Source organism: Apis dorsata, unplaced genomic scaffold, assembly GCF_000469605.1.
Source record: "Apis dorsata unplaced genomic scaffold, Apis dorsata 1.3 scaffold_877, whole genome shotgun sequence".
Classification (NCBI taxonomy): domain Eukaryota; kingdom Metazoa; phylum Arthropoda; class Insecta; order Hymenoptera; family Apidae; genus Apis; species Apis dorsata.
In genome coordinates, this window is record NW_006263994.1 from 50,392 (window position 1) to 61,397 (window position 11,006).

The 11,006-nt window shown below is 28.5% G+C and overlaps 1 protein-coding gene across 2 annotated transcripts in view; it reads left to right on the top strand.

Moving 5' to 3' along the window:
- Positions 1-10,894, top strand: part of LOC102678868 (UDP-N-acetylglucosamine--peptide N-acetylglucosaminyltransferase 110 kDa subunit) — a 14,705-nt gene extending 3,811 nt beyond the window's left edge. For both annotated transcript variants that reach the window (XM_006623292.2, XM_006623291.2), the window contains exons 2-12: positions 255-405; positions 495-738; positions 936-1,004; positions 4,336-4,532; positions 7,494-7,583; positions 7,646-7,826; positions 8,020-8,622; positions 8,697-9,211; positions 9,324-9,777; positions 9,858-10,234; positions 10,321-10,894. In XM_006623292.2, coding sequence (XP_006623355.1) covers positions 255-405; positions 495-738; positions 936-1,004; positions 4,336-4,532; positions 7,494-7,583; positions 7,646-7,826; positions 8,020-8,622; positions 8,697-9,211; positions 9,324-9,777; positions 9,858-10,234; positions 10,321-10,513 — 3,074 coding nt within the window. In that variant the 3' untranslated portion in view covers positions 10,514-10,894. The remainder of the gene's footprint in view (positions 1-254; positions 406-494; positions 739-935; positions 1,005-4,335; positions 4,533-7,493; positions 7,584-7,645; positions 7,827-8,019; positions 8,623-8,696; positions 9,212-9,323; positions 9,778-9,857; positions 10,235-10,320) is intronic.
- Positions 10,895-11,006: the final 112 nt, after the last annotated feature.

Consider the following 11,006-nt stretch of genomic DNA (forward strand, 5'->3'; position numbering starts at 1 on the left):
ATATATATTTTTTATTAGTATATATCAATGAGAATACATAAATATATATTGTTTTGAGTTTCTTTTTGAACAATATATGTTTATATTTATATTTTATATTTATCACAAATATAATTAAATTTACTTAAGTCTTTAAGTAATTTTTTTAAATAAATAGTTATGTTTATTTATATTAAAAATATAAAATTCATAAAAAAAATTATACATTTTTAAGAATTGAGTATAAATATTTTACAATGTATTTTTTTTTATAGGGTTATTGGAACTTGCACATAGAGAATATCAAGCAGGAGATTACGAAAATGCTGAAAGACATTGTATGCAACTTTGGAGGCAGGAAACAAATAATACTGGAGTTCTTCTATTATTGTCTTCTATACACTTTCAATGCAGAAGACTAGAGAAGTAAATATTTGATTTTATAATTGTTAAAATAAATAATTTTAAAATAAAATATAAATAGATTCAAATAAATTTTTGTTCTTTCATTTTAGATCTGCTCATTACAGCAGTCTAGCAATTAAACAAAATCCCTTATTGGCAGAGGCTTATAGCAATCTTGGAAATGTTTTCAAGGAACGTGGTCAGCTACAAGAAGCTTTGGAAAACTATAGACATGCTGTTAGATTGAAACCAGATTTTATTGATGGTTATATCAATTTAGCAGCAGCATTAGTAGCTGCAGGAGACATGGAGCAAGCAGTTCAGGCATATGTGACTGCTCTACAATACAACCCTGTGAGAAATTTATTCTGTTATTTAATAAAAATTTGTTATTCTTTTGCATATTTTTAGATTATGTAAATTCAATTTGTAGTAAATATAATTATATTCCAAATATATTCCAAATATATTTTAAAAAATTTTTTTAAATAATTTAAGCTATTTAAGAATGAAAAATACAAAATATTTTTATATATTTTTGCATGTTGCAGGATCTTTACTGTGTGAGAAGTGATCTTGGTAATCTTTTGAAAGCATTAGCAAGACTTGATGAAGCTAAGGTAGGTTTTCTTTGTCTCTTGTTCATTGTTATAATTTAATCTAACGTGTCATGCACATACTCAGATGCATCAGTATCACAATCAAACTTTAAGATTATATTTATAGTTTTAAAGTTTCATCAATTTTGTTTTGACAAGTTACAGATGCATTTTAATGTGCACAAGTACTAGTTAGCAGCTCCATAGAATAATCAGGAACAACTGGTATTTATACTAGAAGCGAAAAGTTCTTTTTCTTTGCACTGAAATATGTGCGCGGCGCACGATGATCTTGGAATATGTTATTTCAAAAAAAGACATTGAAATGAAAATTCAAATTCTAGTAATAAATTGTTCATCGTGCGTACTTTTTCGTTTAATTAATTAATTACTGTGTTTGGTGTTTTTATTTTTGAGAATCAAAGAAAATATTGGGAATAAAATGATTTCTTATAAGACATCAAACATAGTATGAGGGTTTATATTTAAAATTAGCTAAAAACTATGAAATCCCTCTTTGCATTGCGCGTTTTGCAATAACACTTAAAAGCAATAAACAGAATTTCTTTGCTTGGTGTTATTGTAAGGTTTAACTTGTCGATCCTATTATAGCACTATCTATGTTATCTATGTTGTTGATTAAATAAAATATATATATTTTAAATTACAAACAAGTTATAATAGGATCAATAGAGCGCGAATATAGTATTTAAGCTCATCTCATTTGATTCAACTCATTTTGAATGTGTATTTACTTTAGGTATACTGATCTGTTTTACATATACATGGACAACCTTTCTTTTCCAACTACTCTCTTTCCAATTTTAAAAATAAATAAATTGTGTGTACAATGATAATCGCGCGAGATCATTTGATCAATTCTAGATATGTTTAATAACTTTTTATAAATTTGTATGAATTATTTGCATATCATATTTATTTTGTGGAATAAAAAAAAAATATATTTTTTGAAACTTGGAAACTTGTGGGACTTGTTCGATTCCCAAGAGTTTCATTCATTTTAGTAATGTATAATAAAACAAATGAGTCAAGTGGTCTACTTCATAAAGCAGCGCGGCGCGGCGATAGTCGATAAGTAGAAATAATTGCAGACAGTATAATCCCATTAATTTTGATATTTATTTTATATCGAAAACTTGGCTTAATATTTTATACTTTCTGCAAAAAAACTTATCGATAAAATTCAACATAGCAAAGAAAAAGATTTTTCGTTATATTTCTTGTTATTTTTGAGCGCTCTCTAGTTTACTTGGTCGTTTTTTCGCTTAGTACGTTTTGCCACCAATAATATTACATTATAGAAAAAAAAAAACGATCCGAAATATTATTTATGTATGAGGCTATAAAATGAAAGTTATTTTAATATGTTTCTCAATTACATTTTTAATATTATTATTCAAAATATTATCAACTACAGGAATCAATTAATATATTATTGTTGCTCATAAATTTTATTGAAAGATTTTTTTAAACGTTATTGATAATTCAGAAATTTCGAAAAAAACTGGGATAAAATTTATATAATTATAATATGGTGGCTGACGAGCTCAGCGAAGCGTGTCTTTCAGGGGCACGTATAACTAGGTACCTCTGTATATGTATCAAAAAAGAAAAAGAAAAAATTTAAGAAAAAAAATAAAAATAAAAAAAAAAATAAAAAATAAAAAAAAGACAAAGTTGAGGCGAAGAGTTATCAGTGAAGAGACATTAACGCAGCTGTCTTATTGTTGTGGATGGGATGATCAACTCTAGGAGGGGAAGTCGGAGCAATGTGATTGGTCGGTTACCATGGGTTCCTTCGTCAAAGGGTGAATCTGAATCTGGTTATTCAGTAACACACTGTCTCTCGGTCTAAGTTTATTATGAGAGCTTGCAAGCCGTACCTACCGTCAACCTACCAAAGGGTACACTGCAGGTAAAGTAATTCCCAAGGCCGATCTCTGAATATCCCATCAAACCAAATTGGTCCTTTTGTTCCGTAAGAGATTGAATGTTGGATTTTTAACTCAGGATCGGCCTCAAAGTATCTATATTTGCGATGGATTTATTTATGATCGCAAATATGGAACCAAGGGATTAAAGATTAATAAAAGTATTATACAAATATTCTATTTTATTATCGAAAATGGGAATTCTTTGTTAAAGCTCATCCAACTTCATTTCTGTCCATCTTTACTTATTCCAATATTTACTATTCAGCCTTTCTTTATCTATTTCCTATAGAGATCGGCCGACTGTAAATGCCCTTTTACTTATTGTTTAGGTACGGATTACTCTGTTTTTTATATAACAATGCAGCCCGCCTCTCGGCACGCGCGATGCACATTCCTGCTTGACCCTTAGGAGCGTCGTCACATAAAGAAGATTTTGGACAAATTTTTTTTTCTTTATTACACTATGGAAAGCAATGATACAAATTAACTTATTGATAAACATTTACCTTATCGATGGTAAAAGGATATATGTGAAATACTGTTTGTTTAAGCTCATCGACTGAGAATGGACAATGTTGGAGGGTGAATTGGCCAAGTGCAATTAAGCAGAAGTGAACTAACAATGGCGAGGGGCGTACTACGTGTCATCGAGTTCACTGGACGCATTCCGGAAACTCGATGAACACGAAATGGGACACCCATATCGCTTCTCTTCCACGATGACGTTTCTAGCGCGCACCTAAATCCTTTTTTCCTGATTTCACATTAAATTCCAATCCAATATTACATTGTATGATTTGCAAAATGGATTTCGTTCTCTCTGTTTCTAGTTCGTTCTCGTTTTTCTTCAGAAGAAATTTTAATGTAAAGTAAAACTTTTAAAATTAATTTAGTAAGATTTGGTTATTTGTTATATTGACGTTAATCTGTATCTTTATTCTTTAATAATAAGATATCGTTACGTAAAAAATATTAATTATGACATTATTTATTAAATTTTTCTTAATATAAATTTGATTTCTTCTTTGAATAAAAATTATTATTAATGAATATTGAAATCATAGTAATAGTTGTATAATTTTATATTTCACAATAAATATAAACGATGCGATTGATATATTTAAAAATTATTAAAAATCCATACTATGATATGAATAGTTTTTATTTTTAATCGGAAATCATATATCATATTGATTATAATAAAACAAGATGTTCAATAAGGAAAAAGAGAGTAATGAAGCGAAATAGAGAGGACGAAGGTATGAAGAGGTAATATTTTTCTGAGATTTCAAAAGTGTATGAAAGCTGCGGCGCGGCGAGGAGAGGCCGGGCATTGCGCGCGGCGCGTTCCTAACAGTACGCGAGTATCTCTTCTGATCTTATATTTATGTCTTTAGGCTTGCTATCTAAAGGCTATCGAAACACGTCCAGACTTCGCGGTTGCATGGAGCAATCTTGGCTGTGTTTTCAATGCACAAGGCGAGATATGGTTGGCGATTCATCATTTTGAGAAGGCTGTAGCATTGGATCCAAATTTTTTGGATGCTTACATCAATCTTGGCAACGTTCTCAAGGAAGCCAGAATTTTTGATAGGTAAGAAAAAAATAACTATTTATTCGTTATAAACACGTTATAATTTGGAATATTGTAGTATGTATATATAAGTATGTAGAGACGTTGCTAAAAATATGAAATTCTAGTCTTTTTATTTTCTTTTATGAATATATGAAGACGAAAAGAAATTGAGGGCAATATAAAGAAATTTATACGAACAATTCAAGTAATAAATAAATATAAATATAACTCAATAATACATATAATATAAATACAACTCAATATAATAAATAAATATTATACTTAGCTTAGTGTTTAATCTATGATATTAATCTATGATAATTTGTATATAATACTTTTTATAATAATCTAATAATATCTTGATTATTAGAATTACGTTTACTAATAGAAAAATTTAGCTGTTTTGAAAATTGTCGATATTTTCACATTTTTGATTCATTTATTTTTTAGCAAGAATGAGATAATAAATGGAATAGAATATGAATATAATGAATTGAATGGAATAAGAATATCGATGATTGAGTATTCTCTAATTTGATATATAAAAAAAAAATCAGAGGCTCACTCAACAAAGTAGAAATAATGAGAATTTATAGTAATAGTAAATTTATAGTTAATATTTTGATGCTTTATTATATTTTATTATTTATAAGAAATTTTATAAATATCATATAAATAAGATATCAAAATTTACATATATTTATATATAATTTAATGTAATAACTGATTATTGCTTATATATTATAATATTATAATTTAATATTTTTTTTAATAGAGACTGCTTTGAAACCTGTAATGTAAACACAATTTCCTCATTAAGAATATTTAGTTTAAAACATTGATTTATTATTATATTATTAAAAAACAAAAACATTAAAAAATTAAACAATTATTTTATTAACAATGTATGCATTAAATAATGGATGTGTTAGCATATTCTATTTTTAATAATGTTTTTATCACAATATAAATGTGAAATAAATTTAATGGAATACCAATTAAAATTAGAAACTGGCGATGAGCATATAGTGTAAACTTATCAACCTAAACATTATGGGTTCGATTCCCGCTTTTGAATCCCTCATTTTTCTTCAATTTAAAATGCACAGTTTGATCAACCGTTGTTTCATATAGACATTGGTTTTAAAGTCTGTGCTAGAGAAAATTGATTTCAAAGTTATTCCATTAATGGATTATATCATTACATTAGTGGGCAGTCATGAATCATACAAATTTTTATTAATCAATGCAAATAAATTTAAAAATAATTTTTATATATCAAGTTATTTTATATTCCAACAAATTGCATTCTATTTTTTTTGATATATTAAAAGAATATTGCAATATAAAAGAATTTGTTCTCTGCTTTTGAAATATGTTTATCGAGAAATTGCAAGCAAAGCGCATGAGCCGATATGTAAACACCGAATCGATATTCATAGCATCCTTTCAAGTTCATCGTCCTTTGTTTCTCCAGAGCGATGTCCGCTAGCAACCTTCTTTCATTTACTATGTGAATTTTTAACTTTTCAGAAGTGCTTATAATTTTATTCTAAAGAATAACAAAATAATTTAATAAAATATACGTTACTTAGAATGTTGAATATAAAAAAATTAATTCTTAATAGATTAATTTAATTATTTATTATTAAATTATTATTATTAAATTTAATATAACTAAAAATTAATTTAAAAAGAAAGATAATAATAAATAATTAATAATCCAAAAATCTCTATTTGAACATAATACTTAGGTACTTTTTTATTTTAAAAGAAAATAGAACCTAATCGGATCAATATTTAACATATAATATCTAAAATATAATTTAAAAAAATGTAATAATAAAAAATTAACAAAATAAACAATAAATAAACAAAAGTTTGGAGAAAATTTAGATGAATTGTAATTTTATGATTGAATCAAATTTGTATGTATATATAATATATATATATATATTATTATATTATTATTTATTTAAAAGAAATTTTAAGAGGGAAATCATTTAGCAACAGAAAGAAAATTGCCTCTATATATTTATTTACGCGTGTTCGGAATCTTGAATATTACGCACAATAGCGGCAGAGAAACTCGAGGACAACTATCGATTTCAAGGATCGCTCCGCCCCTACGAGGGAGCGAACCCCTTTTACTCTTAGTGGGAGGGTGAATAGGGGGTCTTTAACGGATTTTGCCAAAAACGCGTAGCTCGTGGCGAGTTTCGTGACGGAAAGCTACTTTGTGATATCGTGTCTACAATCTGTTAAGAGAGTAGCTAATTTTTTTTTATTTACATTTAATATATACATACACGTACCCAAATTAATTTATCGAGACATCGAAATGGAGAAGGAATGGACTGCCAGTGCGTTGTCGTGTACACGGTGATCTCGCCTTCGACTACGATCGCACCTTCGTTACGCGTACAATTAGAACGAGCACTCTCACGATCTTCAACTCCTGGATGCATTTCCTGGATTAAATATAGTGTGAAAAGGTTAATTTCTTATTATATTATATGTAGTATTACCGGTATCTATTTCCCTTATAAATATATGTCACCGTATAATGATATACGACACGTGTATGTGATTTGTTTAGGACATCGGGCGTGGTATTACAAACTACAATAATATCGAATTTTGAGAATAAATAAAAAATGATCATCTTTCAAAATAAAATTTATATTCATAAAAATTATTATATAAATGATGTAAAATGAAGATTTTAGGTTTGATTTATTTATATTAAATAAGCAATAACAATTTTATAAAATGGATACAGCAATGTATCTTTTAAAGCAAAAAAGCAATCAAAGTATATATCTTTAAAAAATCAAAGCAATCAAAAATTTTTTATATAGATGTTTCTATTGTTCGGTTAAAATTATGATTATTCGTTTTATTCAAAAAACAATCTAAATGTTTTTTCGATGTTATGAAATGAATTTTAATGATATACAAATTTTTTGTTTGTAACAGAGCTGTAGCTGCTTATCTGCGTGCTTTGAATCTTAGTCCTAACAATGCAGTCGTACATGGAAATCTGGCGTGTGTTTATTATGAGCAAGGGTAAGTATTAAGAAAAATATTGATTATATTTTATTTTTATGTTAATCTATTTTCTTTTATAGGCTTATTGATTTGGCAATTGATACATACCGTCGTGCTATTGAATTACAACCAAATTTCCCAGATGCTTATTGTAATTTGGCAAATGCGCTCAAGGAAAAAGGACAAGTTGTCGAGGCTGAGGATTGCTATAATACAGCTCTTCGCCTTTGTCCCTCACATGCCGATTCCCTTAATAATCTGGTATTTATATATTTATATATATATATATATTTGTTATTTTTATATATTATTTTTTATTTATATATATTTAATTTATTTTTCAATTTAAATATAAAAATTCGATATGAAATATAAAGTAATGTATCTTGTTTTTACATTATTTTATTAATATTTTATATTAATATTTTTTATTATTCAATATGTTTTATTTCAGGCCAACATAAAACGTGAACAAGGATACATCGAAGAAGCAACTCGATTATATTTGAAAGCGCTTGAAGTATTTCCTGAGTTTGCCGCAGCTCATAGCAATCTGGCTTCGGTATTACAGCAACAAGGAAAATTAAATGAAGCATTAATGCATTACAAGGAAGCTATTCGTATTCAGCCAACTTTCGCGGATGCATATTCGAACATGGGCAATACATTGAAAGAAATGCAAGATATACAAGGAGCTCTTCAATGCTATACAAGAGCTATTCAAATTAATCCCGCTTTTGCCGATGCTCATTCCAATCTAGCTTCGATTCATAAGGATTCCGGAAACATTCCAGAGGCTATTCAATCATATAGAACTGCGCTGAAACTTAAACCTGATTTTCCTGATGCATATTGTAATTTGGCGCATTGCCTTCAAATTGTTTGTGACTGGACTGATTATGAAGCTCGAATGAAAAAATTAGTTTCAATTGTTGCCGAACAACTTGACAAAAACAGATTACCCAGTGTACACCCACACCATTCTATGCTTTATCCATTGTCTCATGAATTTAGAAAAGCGATTGCTGCTAGACATGCAAATCTTTGCATTGAGAAGGTAAACGGTATTTTTTAAATATTAAATATTATGAAAGAATAAAAATATTTTTATTTTATTTATAATTATTATAGATTCATGTTTTACATAAACAACCATATAAATATCCACGTGAAATTGGTGGCCGCCTAAGAATTGGATACGTATCATCAGATTTTGGAAATCATCCTACTAGTCATCTTATGCAATCAATTCCGGGACTTCACGAAAGACAAAATGTTGAAATTTTCTGTTACGCTCTTAGTGCTGATGATGGAACTACTTTCCGAGCAAAGATTGCTAGAGAAACTGAACACTTTGTAGATTTATCGCAGATTCCATGCAATGGAAAAGCAGCTGATCGTATTAATGCGGATGGAATACATATTTTAGTAAACATGAATGGGTATACGAAAGGGGCGAGGAATGAAATATTTGCTTTGAGACCAGCACCAGTACAAGTGATGTGGCTTGGATATCCGGGAACATCGGGAGCTAGTTTTATGGATTACTTAATTACGGACGAAGTTACATCACCATTGGAACTTGCTAGTCAATACAGTGAGAAACTTGCTTACATGCCACATACATACTTTATTGGAGATCATAAGTAAGTTTACAATATATATATATATATAAAAACTGTGGAATATGTTTGATTTTCTTTTTTTTCTTATCTTTTTATATTTATATATGCTGACAATGTATTTATATTTTTCCAGACAAATGTTTCCACATTTAAAAGAACGTCTCATTTTAACGGATAAATTGAATATGAAAGGCAAAGTAGCAGATAATGTAGCTGTGATAAATGCCACTGATCTTTCTCCAATGATTGAAAATACATGTGTCAAAGAAATACGCGAAGTTGTTGTGCCGGATGCTAAAAACAAACCAGTAGAGATTTCATTAAAAGTTGCAGAATTGCCAACTACTACACCTATTGAAACAATGATTGCTTCTGGACAATGTCAAATGTCTGTAAATGGCGTCGTAGTTCAAAATGGCATGGCCACTACACAAGTAAACAACAAAACAGCAACAGGTGAAGAAGTGCCTCAAAATATTATGATTACTACAAGACAACAATATGGTTTGCCAGAAGATGCAGTTGTTTATTGCAATTTTAATCAATTATACAAAATTGATCCGCTCACACTTCATATGTGGGCACATGTAAGTTTATTGTCCTTTTTGTAATAAATTTATTTTATCGAAAATATTATTACTTTCTTTATATTAATACTAAATTTTAGATTCTAAAACATGTGCCAAATTCTGTGCTATGGTTGTTGCGCTTTCCGGCCGTTGGTGAACCAAATTTACAAGCAACAGCTCAACAATTAGGTTTAGCTCCTGGTAGGATCTTGTTCAGCAATGTTGCTGCAAAAGAAGAACATGTTAGAAGAGGACAATTAGCCGATGTATGTTTAGATACACCTCTTTGCAATGGTCATACTACTAGCATGGATGTTCTATGGACTGGAACTCCAGTAGTTACGCTACCAGGAGAAACTTTAGCATCTCGTGTTGCTGCTAGTCAATTAAATACTTTGGGATGTCCAGAATTGATCGCACGAACACGACAAGAATATCAAGATATTGCTATTCGTTTAGGAACTGATAGAGAATAGTAAGTAAATTATTTTTTTAATTTTTAATTTTGAAACTTTAAGCTTTGTATATTTTATATAAATTCAATTTTTTTCTTTTTTCAAGTTTAAAAGCAACACGAGCTAAAGTATGGAAAGCAAGATCCGAAAGTCCTTTATTCAATTGCAAATTGTATGCGATGGGTATGGAAATGCTGTACAAAAAAATGTGGGAACGTTATGCCCGAGGTGAAAAACCAGATCATGTATCAGCAGTAGATAAAAATGAAAGAGAAAAATTATTAGCAGCTGCATCTTAATGGTTTTCAAATATCTGATTTTATTTATACAGCTTTAATTTTACATCTGTTTTTTTGGAAATCTAGTATTTAAAACAGATGATTAATAATCGATTTCATGAAAATATTGATTCTTATATAAATTCCGTATTCTGATATTTACTATTTTATATAATAAATCATCGAGCTTTAGAGTAACGTAAGATAACGTTACATGCGAACGTTCAATTAAACATTTGACGTTTTAATATTAAAATTATGGATTGTTACATTATGCAAATCATAAGAAATAATTACATTCATTTCTTATGTTATGCCACTACATCTTTTATCTTATTATTTATACATATAAGATTATTGTAGAATGTTCTCAAAGTATCTTATAAAGTCAGATGTCTTATATGTTTCGTTTTTCTTTATTTTCTTTTGTTTTTGTTTTGTTTTTTTAAATATTGCCATAATTAAAATGGGAATATATAAGACTAAATTTTTTTTTTTTTTTTTTTTTTTTTTT